Raw genomic sequence first — 15,298 nt, 5'->3', positions numbered from 1 at the left:
AGTCGTGCAATCTCCTGGGGGATGCAAAGAAAGAGGAAAATGCAAGGACAATAAGGGAAACAATTCTCTTTAAAATTCCTCTCTGAACCCCTGCCGCTCCCCCTCATGCAAATGAAACCAATCCAAGACATCATATGGACCAAGTGTTATCCACAAAGCCACTTATCTTCTCAAACTACTTTTACTAAGATACCCCGAATAGTGCAGTATACAATCGCCAACAGAGTGGAATAAAACTGAGATGAGGAGGAATTTCGTCTCTCAGAGGGTTGTAAATCTGTGGAATTCTCTGCCCCAGAGAGCTGTGGAAGCTGGGTCATTGAATATATTTAAGGCGGAGATAGACAGATAATTGAACGATAAGGGAGTAAAGGGTTATGGGGAGCGGGCAGGGAAGCGGAGCTGAGTCTATGATCGGATCAGCCATGATCTTATTGAATGGCGGAGCAGGCTCGAGGGGCCAAATGGCCTTCTCCTGCTCCTATTTCGTATGTTCCTTAGTGCTCTTGCAGAGAGCCGGCAGGGGCTCAATGGGCCGAATGGCTTCCTACTATGCTGCAATGATTGTAAAACAATTCAGTATTGTAATATGCTATTGGGAAGAGTTCAGTCAAAAATGAAGCATTAACTAAACCTTTGCCACTAAATTGCACATTAACTTACGAATGGAAGGTGCTATTGCTCTGTTGATCACAGAAGAGTCCTGTACAGTCCTTGCCTTCCACTGTCGAAAACTCCTTATCGTACAATTGAGTCAGGCCGATGGTGAATGAGATCAGAACAAGCAGAAACATTCCCAGGAAGGTCCCAAAGTCATGCAGCATTTGTCCCATGGAAATCTAATCACAAATATTGGATGTAGATTATTAACCATTATGGAATACAAATGCAAATAGTCATATTTTGAGAATACTGGTTACCGGGCAGTGATTAAAATGCTGTAACCTAATAAGATTTCAGCTGTAATGAGAGAAAGCTGGAGAAATGTGATTCAGAAGTCTCTGCTCAGATCGTAACGGGCACAGGGCCATCAACTTCTCCAGAATTTAGTAAAAATTGAAAGACGTGACATGGAAAAAATAATCAGACTGGTGTGTACAGTAAGATTTGGTCTACTGAGATTGGGCTAAGGCACTTGTTGCCAAAGTAGCAGAACTTTACTCTGCGTCTCGCCATGGTACACATGATTTGGAAATGCTCAGTGCTGACAGTGGATGCCAGAAAATGGAAATACCCCAAGCAATGTCCAAAAATTGACCAAAATTGATAAATGGGAGCAATTTCAGGATAGTAACCTCTTGAGTCCTCAAAAGACTTTTCCTGCTTTAAAAATATAGAGCCTTTATATTGAACACCAGCTGCAAAAATGAGAGAAAGGGTATGGCATGTCCACTTACAGGTTTGGTACATTTCACAATGAGAAACGGGTATGTGTGAGTTAGAACCTGCGGCATTCAGGTGTCCTAACTACACAATATAAACTGTGTATGGATCAGAAACTGAAATCCATGAATTTTGGATGTCTTGTGGGCAATGTTCCCTCTACTTTTTTTTGGGGGGGGAGGGTAGGTGGCCCCTTTACCATTCCAAAGCTGGTGACTGGCCTGCTCGGGACCTCCAGACAGCTGAGCGGCCACTTCATGGGAACCTTGCTTGTAGGGAGTATGACCCTTTTCCACAGGATTAGACAGAAATGATCTTTGATGAATGAAGCTTTGCATTCAAAAATGGACGCCCCCCTGTTGTATTGCTTCTGCAGGAATTCGAGTCTATTAAAAAGACAGGGCGGGGGTGGGAGCGGTGGGAGCAGGAGAGGAAACATGTTCCTCTTCCCAGAACTGATATTCCCCTGGAGTACAATCTGCAAAAGGAAAAGCGGATTAGAAATAAAACGGTTTTGCAGTGAGGCCTTTTCATGTTTCTGCCCATTTTCTAGAAAAGAACTGGTTTATGTTAGAAGGCTTTGAAAAACAGATGGTTTTATTATTTACTGAGATTTTGTTTATCAGCCCTCGAACTGCCAGCATTGCTATTTGCATCCACGATGTTGACACTATGGTCACACTTACGCAGCACTGCACTTTATATTTAAAATCCTGCCGCATAGCTTGTGAATTGTCAGGTCAGCTTGGTGGCGCAAATACAAATCTGCATATTATTCCAAAGATCTTATAAATTTTAGAAAACCAGCATTAACAAGTAGAGGACAGTAATTCTTTCACGTTAATCAGACGGAGGCCCAGTTTTCCGTTAATTTTGTTTTATTTTTATCATTTCTGTGTTTTACATAATTACTGTGAAATGTAACAAACTACCCGTGTTTCCAAGCCAGGTCCCAACCACATTTTCCATACATTAACCGAAGGGCCTGAAAGACATCACTGTTATAGAACTCCACTGAGATTAATTTTATATTTTTAATTGAATTTGCATAATGTTTTGGTGTTATTTGAACATGCCAATATCACAGGAAATCCTATAAATCAATTTTGTTTTTTTAAATAAGAATGTTAATTTAAAGAAATACAGTACAGAGCATGTCCACATCCCAGACCCTATTGCCTGCAACATCGCCATGTCAAGCTGCTTAATCAGAGTCGTTTTGTGTTGGTCATTTAATAGCTCGGACTCAAAAGAGCTTTTGACATTCATACTACATTGCTCACCCTGCACCATTCCCTTTGCTACTTCAAAAACATTTTTCATCAAAGTCACTTTCCTTGGTTAAGGGATCTGCAGCAATTTATTTTCTGAATTAAGTGATTCTTGATGAGGCATTGGTAATTCAAAATTGGGTGTCTCTTTCCTCGGTGAAGTGTTCTGACACCCTGATTAAGCTTTCAGAAATATCGTTCTTCAGCTTTTAGGACCATATATTGTTCAACAGTTTTGAAAGCTCGGCTAGCATGTCCGAACAGTACCGTGAGAGAAAACCTATCTAACACTTACAATGTATTTTATAAGAACATAAGAAATAGGAGCAGGAGAAGGCCATACGGCCCCTCAAGCCTGCTCTGCCATTTAATACGATCATGGCTGATCCGATCATGGACTCAGGTCCACTTCCCTGCCCGCTCTCCATAACCCCTTATTCCCTTATCGTTTAAGACACTGTCTATTTCTGTCTTAAATTTATTCAATGTCCCAACTTCCACAGCACTCTGAGGCAGCGAATTCCTCAGATTCACAACCCTCTGAGAGAAGAAATTTCCCCTCATCTCAGTTTTAAGTGGGCAGCCCCTTATTCTAAGATTATGCCTCCTAGTTCTAGTCTCCCCTATCAGTGGAAACATCCTCTTTGCATCCACCTTGTTAAGCCCCCTCATAATCTTATACGTTTCAATAAGATCACCTCTCATTCTTCTGAATTCCAATGAGTAGAGGCCCAACCTCCTCAACCTTTCCTCATAAGTCGTTTAAACCCCTCATCTCTGGAATCAACCTTGTGAACCTTCTCTGAACTGCCTCCAAAGCAAGTATATCCTTTCGTAAATATGGAAACCAAAACTGCATGCAATATTCCAGGTGTGGCCTCACCAAAACCCTGTACAACTATAGCAAGACTTCCCTGCTTTTATACTCCATCCCCTTTGCAATAAAGGCCAAGATTCCATTGGCCTTCCTGATCACTTGTTGTACCTGCATACTAACCTTTTGTGCTTCATGCACAAGTACCCCCAGGTCCCGCTGTACTGCAGCACTTTGCAATCTTTCTCCATTTAAATAATAACTTGCTCTTTGATTTTTTTCTGCCAAAGTGCATGACCTCACACTTTCCAACATTATGCTCCATCTGCCAAATTTTTGCCCACTCACTAAGCCTGTCTATGTCCTTTTGCAGGTTTTGTGTGTCCTCCTCACACATTGCTTTTCCTCCCATCTTTGTATCGTCGGCAAACTTGGCTACGTTACACTCAGTCCCTTCCTCCAAGTCCCGATGGTAGTGTAAATAGTTGGGGTCCCAGCACTGATCCCTGCGGCACCCCACTGGTTATTGATTGCCAATCCGAGAATGAACCATTTATTCCTACTCTCTATTAGTTAGCCAATCCTCTATCCATGCGAATATATTACCCCCAACCCCGTGAACTTTTATCAACCTTGTTTAATGCTATACTCCCAGCATAGGAACTAACATTTTCCAAACTAATGGATTATTATTGAGCATGTAATATCTGCATAATGCAGAACAGCACAGTGGTGCTTGATGTGTTGGAATAATAACTCTGTGCCAAGCAGCAATAGGATGTGGGTTCTCACCAATCCACCCATAGTGAGGGTCCAATCCCATGTCATTGCATGTAGGTGTCACATGGAGGCAGATGGAATGCTGGCCTTTAGATGCCTGTGCGCGAGTTCTTTTAACGTGTGCAACAGCCACCCCATGTTAAAAGAACTCACGCACAAGCATCTTCCACCCTTCAAAATAAAGTTCAGGACCTGGAACATCAGAACCCTCATGAACAACCCCAACAACGACAGACCGGAAGGCTGCACTACCATCGTTGCCCGGGAACTTAAGACGGTTTGACGTTGACATCGCCGCCCTAAGCGAGACCCGACGGGCAGGGGAAAGCCAGCTCAAAGAACAAGGTGGTGGTTACACTTCTGTAAAGGCTAATCAGAAGAAGAACGCCACCTCCATGGAGCTGGCTTCGCCATCAAGAGCGAGCTGATGGGCCATCTCAGAGACTCCCCCACAGGATAAACGAACGTCTCATGACTCTTCGGCTCACCCTAGCCTGGAATCAGTGCGTGACGGTCATCAGCGCGTAAGCCCCAACACTGCACGCTACAGACGAGACCAAAGAGGAATTCTACTCCAGCCTCGAACAATCGCTGTCCCAAGTTCCAACGGGCGACAAGCTGATCCTCCTCGGCGACTTTAACACCAGAGTCACTAAGGACACAGACCTCTGGGAAGGAGTGATCGGCAAAGAGTGGGCAGGGAAAACCAACTCTAGCGGTACCCTGCTCCTGACAAAATGCTTAGAACATGACCGTGTCATCACCAACAGCTGGTTCCGCCAGAGGGACAAGTACAAGGCATCACGGCAGCACCCTCGCTCCAAGCACTGGCACCTGCTCGACTACGTCATCGTCCAACCGAGGGACCGCAAGGAAGTGCACCATGACAGGAGCTAACGACAGCTGGACGAATCACCGTCTAATCCGTTCTTTCATCATCATCAACATTGCCCCAAAACAGCAACGGAAACCGAAACAATGCCACAGAAAAAGCAACGCAGAGGCACTGAAAGACCGGTAAGAAAGCCCTATTCAGCCAGCACCTCACTACTAACCTGGCGACCCTCGATGACCCAGAGTGTCCACAGCGCCTGGTCTGCCCTCAAGGCCTCCATGATCAGCACCTGCAAAGATACGCTTGGTCACTCCACCAGGAAACATCAAGGCTGGTTGGACGAGAACGACTAGGAGATTCAGGAGCTAATTAGCTACAAGAGCAGAGCATTTCTGAATTTAAACAGCAACCCAACACGAGCGCAAGAAAGCATTTCTACAGTCAGCTGAAGGCCGAGGTCCAACAAAAAACCCGCAACTTAATAAAACAGATGGTGGCTGGAGAAAGCGCAGGAGATCCAGCAGTTAGCCAACAACCATGATGTGTGTGGATTCTTCAGCGCAGTCAAGACCACCTACGGCCCAAGTACCCAAGGCCCTACCCCACTGCTGGCCAAGAACGGAGAGGTACTCATCAAGGACAGAGAGGCAGTCAGTGCCCGTTGGAAGGAGCATTTTGAATATCTCCTCAATCGAGACTCTGCCTTGGACTCGCGTGTCCTTGACTCCATCCCGCATGATGCTACCCGCCACCATTTCAGCACAACCCCAGCCCAGCATGAGATAGAAAAGGCCATCCATGAGCTGAAGAATAACAAGGCCTCAGGAGCAGATGAAATCCCCGCCGAAGCACTAAAGCATGGTGGAGAAGCACTATTGGCGCGAATGCATGACCTCATTTCTCTTATCTGGAAGGAGGCGAGCATGCCAGGAGAGAGATGTCGTAATCATGACCATCTTCAAAAAAGGGGACAAGTAGCTACAAAGGAATCTCCCTGCTGTCGGCCACTGGGAAAGTCATTGCAAGAACATTCCTCAACCGTCTTCTCCCTGTGGCTGAGGAGCTCCTCCCATAGTTACAAAGCGGGTTCCGTCCTCTATGGGACACAACGGACATGATCTTCATCGCACGACAACTACAAGAGAAATGCAGGGAACAGCACCAACCCTTGTACATGGCCTTGTTTGACCTCACAAAGGCCTTTGACACTGTCAACCGTGAGGGACTATGGAGCGTCCTCCTCCGTTTCGGCTGCCCTTAAACGTTTGTCACCATCCTCCGACTACTCCACGACGACATGCAACCCGTGATCCTGACCAATGGATCCACCACAGACCCAATCCACGTCTGGACCGGGTTCAAACAGGGTTGCGTCATCGCACCAATGCTCTTTTCGATCTTCCTTGCTGCAATGCTTCATCTCACCCTCAGCAAGCTCCTCGTTGGAGTGGAACTAAATTATTGAACAAATGGGAATCTGTTCAACCTCCGCCACCTCCAGGCCAGATCCAAGGTCGTCCCATCCTCTGTCATTGATCTACAGTACTCAGGCGACGCTTGCGTCTGCGCACACTCGGAGGCCGAACTCCAAGCCATCGTCAACACCTTCACCGAGATGTACAAAAGCATGGGCCTTACATAAACATCCGTGAAACAAAGGTCTTCCACCAACCTGATCCCGCCACACAGCACTGCCCCCTGATTATCAAAATCCACGATGAGGCCTTGGACAACGTGGACCATTTTCCATACCTCGGGAGCCTACTGTCAGCAACAGTAGACATTGACGACAAGGTCCAACACCACCTCCAGTGCGCCAGCGCAGCCTTCGGAAGAGAGTGTTTGAAGAACAGGCCCTCAAATCTGGCACCAAGCTCATGGTCTACAGGGCTGTAGTGATACCCGACCTCCAATATGGCTCAGAGACGTTGACTATATACAGCAGACACCTCAAAACGCTGGCGAAGTACCACCAGCGTTGCCTCCGCAAGATCCTGCAAATCCATTGGCAGGATAGACACACCAACATCAGTGTTCTCGCTCAGGCCAACATCCCCAGCATCGAAGCATTGACCACACTCGATCAGCTCCCTTGGGCAGGCCACATCATCCGCATGCCTGACACGAGACTCCCAAAGCAAGTGCTCTACGCGGAGCTTCGACACGGCAAGCGAGCCCCAGGTGGGCAGAGGAAATCTTCAAGGACACCCTCAAAGCCTCCCTCATAAAGTGCAACATCCCCATCGACACCTGGGAGTCCCTGGCCCACGACCGGCCAAAGTGGAGGAAGAGCATCTGGGAGGCCGCTGAGCACCTCGAGTCCCATCGCCAAGAATAAGCAGAAACCAAGCATAGAGAGTGGAAGGAGTGTGCGTCAACCCAGGCTCCTCACCCACCTCTTCCTTCAACCACTGTCTGCCCCACCTGTGACAGAGACTGTAATTCTCGTATTGGACTCCTCAGTCACCTGAGAACTCACTTTTCGAGTGGAAGCAAGTCATCCTCGACTCCGAGGGACTGCCTATGATGATGATGGCCTTTATATTTAGAGGACTAGAATACAAGGGGGTAGAAGTTATGCTGCAGCTGTACAAAGCCCTGGTTAGAGCACACCTGGAGCACTGTGAGCCGTTCTGGGCACCACACCTTAGGGAAGGTATATTGGCCTTGGAGGGAATGCAGCGTGGGTTTACCAGAATGAGATCCGGACTTCAAGGGTTAAGTTACGAGAGATTAATTACACAAATTAGGATTATATTCCCTAGAATTTAGAAGGTTAAGGGGTGATCTGATTGAGGTTTTCAGGATATTAAGGGGAACAAATAGGGTAGAGAAACTATTTCTGCTGGTTGGGGAGTCTAGGACTAGCGGCATAGTGTAAAAATTAGAGCCAGACCTTTCAGGAGTGAAGTTAGGAAACACTCTACACACACAGGGTGGCAGAAGTTTGGAACTCTCTTCCGCAAACAGGAGTTGATGCTGGATCAATTGTTAATTTTAAATCCGAGATTGATAGATTTTTGTTAACCAAAGGTATTAAGAGATATGGGACAAAGGCGGGTACGGGGAGTTAGGTCGCAGATCAGCCAGGATCTCATTGAATGGCGGAACAGGCTGGAGGGGCTCAATGACCTACAGCTGTTTCTGTGTTCCTAGACCACAACTTCCTGCTGAAAGTGGGGCAATTAGGATGCCAGTCTTGTCCAGCTCTCAATAGGAAACAAACGAGTAGAGCTCTGGGCCATCTCCCCAACAAGAGAAAGTGGTCAGTGCAGAGAAAGTAGAGGAGCAGAGAATGGGTGAAAAAGTAATGACAAGTCTGAGTATCATAATACTTTCTGCTTTCTCTTAAATTGGCATACATTTCCTCTGTTCCCTGACCAAGATAGTGAATAGCCAACCAGTGGCCTATACCATTCTGTAACCAACCATTAAAGGACATAGGATGGCAGGCCAGGATCTTCTTGTTCTCTACAAGGTGAAGCTCTTTTCTTTCACTGACAGTTAGGCTGAGGTTAGGAATTGAGAAGGAAACTGAGGGTGCAAATGCAGATCTATATTCGGACTGGAGCACATAAGCTAGCTGACTCCACTGTAGCATTCAGGGAGCACTGCATTGTTGGAAGTGCCATATTTTGGAATAAATGTTAAACAGAGATCCCATCAGCCTGTCCAAGTGGTCAATAAAGATTCCATGACCTTGTTTGAAAGAGGCAAGGATTTCTCAGTGTTCTGGACAACATTCTTCCATCAAACAATACCATCTAAAAACATGTAGACTGAGGTTCATCTCATCATAAGATGCGACTGGTGCAAAATGATGCTACATTTACCTACATATTGTTTATGACGAGCAAATTTATCTCTCTATATATATATGCAAGTGTTATTTCTGTATTAAATTAATAAATAGCTGCATCACACTGCTATAACCGGGCGACATTAACTTCTCACAATTACGAATAGAAAGTCACATCAACTAGCAGATTTGGTTAAGGCTAAACATACAGAAATCCTACACAACAATATTTATATCAAAGCAATTTGTTTTCAGCACCATTTTATATCAGCAGCAGGATCGATGTGTGAAAACAGTACGCGGAGGAGAGGGGGACTGGTGTATATTTGATTTTTTTTTCAAAAACAAATGTCAAAACCCTTCATTCACTATTAATTACCAATCCCGAAGATCTGGTTTGGCTTAACTCAATCCCAACTGACATTTTAAATTGAATCAATGGTGAAACATGAATACGCGTGCCAATCTTTTTATAGTACCCTCTTGGCTGTACACTCTTGACAGTGTTGAATTTTTCAAGTTCCTTAATAGCAGTCACTATTTAATTAATACCATCTCAAAAGGGATGTTTTGACTGTGAAAGAAACTGCTTGAAATTATATAAAACACTCAGGTCTGTGAATTTTTTACAAACACCCAGGCCAATTGGAACACAACCAGTACTTATCTGGTGCCTGCGTATTTTTAGAATTCTAAAATCAGCAAGGATTCTGTGGTCTGATGTGTTCGGTGCTTCACTTTATGGATTGCACCCAGAGTGATTTTAGTCTTTGTGAATTGCAAATGCACCAAAACATTATTGGAATCTGAATAGATTTGTGGGAGTGTGACATGTCTTCTTCTCCCTTAATGCAAAATAAAAATAACAAATACTGAAGTCACTGAAAATGAATAACAAAACAATGCTGACAGCGCAGTATTTCTGTAAATTGAAAAGGGAGACGAGTGTTTGTGACGATACAATGGATGATCTTCTACACCAGAAGTATGTGGCCTGTCTCCAATTCCCTATTTCCGTGATACTCCTAATATTGCCGTGGAACTGTGGTCTGTCTCCCCATCACCAGCACCAGCAAATGTGCTGAGTTACAGTTTGGGACCTTTAATTCACAGCCTGCCTTGCCTGTGTTGTCCAGGGTAGATTCTGTGTTGGTCCATCTTCTTATTTTTCACCAACAAAAGGTAAATGAATGTGATTCGGAGTTCAGTGTTTACCTGCTTTCCATTAAATAGAACCTTTGGACCACGAGTTTTGTTTTGTCTTTCTCTTTCTGCAGATAGTGTCTGCTTCACAATGTCCCACAGTGACGTGATTGCAACCAGGAGCCCGCCACATGAGGAAGGACAGGCACAGATCTGGGTCTATTCACGTCGCTGCTGTAACATTGTGGAGAGAAATCCTTCAGCAACACATTAGTTGGGATTGTGGCCCCTGACAAAAAGTTAATGAGTACCTACTGAATGTGACAAGCCTCTGATTTCAGGCAGGCTGTCAGAGGCGGCACGAAATGGAAGCAAAGCTCGTCCCAAAGGTTGAGATGGAAGGTGAAAAATATCAGCAGAACCAACATTACTAAAACCACAAGACCGATTACAGCTTGAAACTCAATTCCAGACATTTTGTTTTGTTTCGGTGAAATTGTTTGCTTATTATAAAGATGTGGCATGTCAGTCTTGGGCAAGGGGGTACTTCTCTACGTTTAGCACTCCTAGTTCAGGCTGGAATATGTGGGGTCTCTGGAAAATCACCTAATATGCTCAGGGGCTGCAGGTACCTGTGCCAATGGGATGCATCTCGGGCACCTGCCTGTTCCACAGGCCAGAGAGTCCAGTGATGTTTGAGGGTTATGGAAGGGGGAAGAGAGTGCTAGGGCACCTCCAGAAACATACTCACATTGCTCCTTTATAAAGGAGTCAAACAAAATTCCCCTCAAATCCCTTACCTGTGTGAGGGTTCAGGTCACGGTCAAAGCCTGGGTCCCCAGGCGGTCCCTAGTGCCACCAAGGAAGGAGTTTGGTCTGCCTCTTCTCTTTGGATGTACCAGTCTCTGGAAAGGCTGCAACCTCCTGCAAGGCTAAGAACTGCCAATGTCAGGACTCTCTGGCACTGAACACTCCCTCTCCATGTCGTTAACCTGCAGGCTCTGCCATTACAAGGCCCCATAGGATCGCCCATTGTAGGCCAGGACCCAGAATATCCTGGCCTTAACTCCTCACTTTATAGCCGAGGATTTTAGGCCCTAATATGCTTCACACTAGCCTCAGAACAGCATGCCCTATTGAATTGGTGGAGTATTTATTTTCTTGAACTAGCTCTCCTAATAGCTTCTTTAAATGAGACAGCTAATTTATTATACTTTACATTGTATATGCTACAGTTTATCATGATTTTTATCTTTACATTATGAATACTACAGTATGTTTAATTTTTAAAATTTATCTTTTATTTTTTAAATAATTCTGTATAGTATGGTCTTAATTTCGCTCTGCTGAAAATAAGGCAAAATACAGAAATAATTTGTATTTATATCGTGCCTTTCACAACCTCAGGACATCCCAAAGTGCTTCACAGTCAATGAAGTACTCTGGAAATGTAATCGTTGTTGTAATGCCGCAGCCAATTTGTGCACAGCAAGCTCCCGCAAACAGCAATGAGACTCAATAAAAGACCCGATAATCTGTTTTTTTGATGTTGGTTGGGGGAAAATTGTTGGCTAGGGCACTGGGAGAACTCCTTTGCTCTTCTTCAAATAGTGCCATGGATCGTTTATGTCCACCTGAGAGGGAAGACAGAGTCTCGGTTAAATCTTATCCGAAAGACGGCACCTCCAACAATACAAGTCTTTGTTCTTTTCCACGGAGTCACTCTGGATCGTGAGTTTGCACTCCGACAGTGCTGTCACTGCTGGAGCCCAGCAAGCAGGAAGACGCAGATTCAGGGTCACCATGCAGATAAGAAGATCAACATTTTTTTCCAAAAGCATCGATCAGATTCTTGCAAGAACATTATTTGTTTCCATAAAATGGGCGGAGTACTTTGAACAGAAGAAACTTAACTTGAACTTTCTTTCCCATTAACACCTTATTGTGTTTTGTTGATGCATAGCTTACGAGTTGCAATGTAGAATGTGATATATCGTGTTTCTATCATACTTCCAATCAATTGAATTTAAAAACAAATTCAAAACCAATGCAATCACAAATTAGTCAGATGCTTTGGGAAAGGAATATACCGACAGCACAATGTCGGTGAAATGGTAATAAAGATGACAGCACATGGCATTGTAAGATTGATATCCCCTCTGCTCCTTCATCACAATATAATGTTATCATCTTATTTTAGTAGTGGGTTGCTGAGATATAAACTATACTTGTCTCAGTTATGAGCCAAAACTTTGTCAAAGGTCACATACAGTAACACAGCTACAGAAACTCCTGAGACAGAAAACTGGTAACACTCACAAATAGACCACAAAATCGTGCAGGTTTATAGGTGTGAAATTTAGCCAGTTGCAAAATATTTGCAGTGCAAATATTTTTAGGTTAACAGTACTGGCTGTATAAACTGTTGATTTTAAGCTGACTAAAGGTGATGGCAGGAGTACATGTAGACAATGTCCATACTGTTTCCCTCAGAGATTTAGAATTCCGGTCAGGTTGGTGCTCACAAATCAAAATGGCAAACACAAGCACATATAGATGCATGGCTTTATCTGAGTCCTGACGCATTGCAGTGGGGGGACAAAGCATGAATCGTTTTCTACACATGACAGCTCCCTTATTACTGCAATGTAATGAAGACAAGATGCACAGCAGATCTCCATCTGTGAAGGGGAAGGCAGGGGGGAAATCAGACTGCGGAGTACCGTATGCCAAATGTTTCAGACCTCCTGGCTGCTGGTTACGGGGAAGCCAAGTGGTGCAGAGAGAAAAAGTTGACAAGAATATCTTTTAGAAACCTTTAATTATATAAGATAAGGATAGGGGAAAATAATAAACAATAATCAGAAAATGTGGAAGCCAGTATGCGATGGCGTTGGAAGCGCTGCGTGCTTTTGCACAACGCAGTACGACGTTGGTGTGTACATATAATACCTCAGCTTTGCTACTGGAAGAAGCAAAGAAAGGGGTTCCAGGCACTGCCCCATAGAGAGAGAGAAGGCGAATCGAAGGAAAATATATCACTCGAGGGCCACTCTCACATATCCCAGCAATTGGTTTCGGAGTACTATTAACAGACCTGAAGCTGGTCACCTGCCTACACTCTCAAGCACTGTGTACTCTGCAGGGGAGACCTGGTAAGAGAAAGGACACAAAGTACATTGGAAAAATTGCTATCTGGATACGGGAGAATTAGATAAGGTGAACGCATTACCTGCAGTGGCCCCAGGATGGAACTAGTCGTGTACATAAAGAAAAGCCGCAGGTAACTGAGAACATTGCCAAATGCGAACAGACCCTCTGCCACTAAAGTGGGGTGGAATGCGTCCCAATCCTTCCTGTCTCCAATAGCTTGAAACTACAGAGACATCAGAAAAGTTCACAGTTTGCATGAGGAACAACATGATTCAGAGATGACTCTTATTTAAACATTTTTAACATATGAATCCAACGCACTCTTTCTTGACATCCTAATTCTCAAACGAATACTTAGAGATTGTAAAATTTGGCCGATTATTGACATATTTTTAGTCTAAGAGGTGAACACAAGCTCTCTCTGCAGGGCAGAGTTTTGATTCTTCAGTGTATAATCCTCAACATAATGAGTCACTCATACGAAGAAAGTATATGTAGTAAAAAGAGAAAATTTGAACATAAAGCTGCAGCGCTTCTGGTGTGAGAAAACTACAACTGTAATGGCCACCGTTTACATACTAGATTTGCCATGCATGAGTAAATAACAGTGGAATGCACCTTAAGTGCAAAACTGGGTCTGTGCTCAATTCATTATTTTCGCCCACCCTTTTTCAATCAATTTGTGAACACCTGAGCTGGGGTGGAGAATGTACGCACCCATCACAACTGGGCTTCTGTCTAGTTTTGGGCAACAATCACATTGACTTGAATCAGGTCCCATTTGGCACAGTTGCTTCCGGTAAAGATGGATCAATAATAAAAAGACAACAATCTTTAAAGTTATCTTTAAAAGTTTAACATTATTATAAATGGGTAACATTTAATTTCTGCACCACATTTCCAGCACCACTATGTTGGTATGTTGATATCTGTTCCTCATTACAGCTCAATAGCCACTGACGAAGGACTCGAGCAACAGGCTTTTTTTACTACAGTAATGAAAGTCATTGCAATGCAACTGCTAAACTGTATTGCATAATAGCACAGGTACATAAGGATATCAGTGATGGAGAGCATACAGATGGTAAAGAAATGACAGAGCTTGATGTAAAGGGCATCATACTGCAATATTGTCCTAGCGATCTAGCATGCTGTCATAAAGTTGATAACTTATAGTTTTCCATCCAAACTTTCTCAAGTGTGGACTTCCCAATCTCAACTGTACAATTACGAGACCTGCGGAGTAAGGCCAGTACTAGCCCACAGGGGAGGAATGAAAATCTAAAGGAGAACCATCCTTGCATTTTCTGCATGGTCTAGTAGTCAGCTATGGTGCGGCATTGGAGCTGGTCTGGAAACAGGTCTGACCTTCCAGCCAGCGAAGGTGTGTAATGCAAGGAGACAGAAGGGGGAAAAAGGACGAAGGACAATTTTTAAAAGTTGAGCTACTAATATAATTAAATTAATTGACTGCAATTCCAACGAGGTGAATCAAAAATCTGCATAGGACATTTGGGGGAAATTTTGAGGAGTGACTCAATGCTTTCCCACAAGAGAGGTGAAAATTGGAGGGCAAGTCAACCCAGGCTGCAGCCACATTCCTTCTTGTGGCTGGTTACACAATGGCTTTGACAGAATGCCCATGAACAGGTCTCCCTCACTGCAGGGCAATGAAAAAATACTTTCATAACGGGTGAACAATACATTTTTACAAAAGTAATATTTACACTTGTCCGTCAGCATATCACACATGTAGTCTATCCAGCACTGTAAATGGAGCATCGGTGAGTTAGTAAAATATCTAGTGCAGGTAGCTTTATGATCAGATTCTCCTTTATTTTTCTCATTGTTGCAACATCTCCTGCCAGTTAGAATAAGGAAGCAGTTCTCACATCCAAACAGAACCACCAACTTACCCTTCTCCCCACTCAGCTCTTGGTTACCTTATTATGAGCCACAACTTTGAGAGCAAAAGTTGCTAAATACAAGGAGTTCATGACAAAACTGAGTTGATTCCGAGACTCCTCCATAAAATCTTCCAGTCCATCATACCACAGTCTCTTCACATCTGACCACACCATTCCTGGAGACAAATTATACATTAGTACATTCCACAGAAG

The 15,298-nt window shown here is 44.1% G+C and overlaps 1 protein-coding gene across 1 annotated transcript in view; it reads right to left on the bottom strand.

Moving 5' to 3' along the window:
* trpc1 (transient receptor potential cation channel, subfamily C, member 1) overlaps positions 1 to 15,298 on the bottom strand; it is a 112,423-nt gene that overhangs the window by 13,690 nt on the left and 83,435 nt on the right. Inside the window, exons 8-10 of the mRNA XM_070883658.1 lie at positions 15,122 to 15,261; positions 13,258 to 13,401; positions 664 to 839 (exon numbers count right to left, since the gene is read on the bottom strand). Coding sequence (XP_070739759.1) covers positions 664 to 839; positions 13,258 to 13,401; positions 15,122 to 15,261 — 460 coding nt within the window. The remainder of the gene's footprint in view (positions 1 to 663; positions 840 to 13,257; positions 13,402 to 15,121; positions 15,262 to 15,298) is intronic.

The sequence above is a fragment of the Pristiophorus japonicus genome, chromosome 6, assembly GCF_044704955.1.
Source record: "Pristiophorus japonicus isolate sPriJap1 chromosome 6, sPriJap1.hap1, whole genome shotgun sequence".
Taxonomy (NCBI): Eukaryota; Metazoa; Chordata; class Chondrichthyes; family Pristiophoridae; genus Pristiophorus; species Pristiophorus japonicus.
Note: the sequence above shows the minus strand (reverse complement) of the source record. Positions and strands in the feature narration are given on the sequence as shown.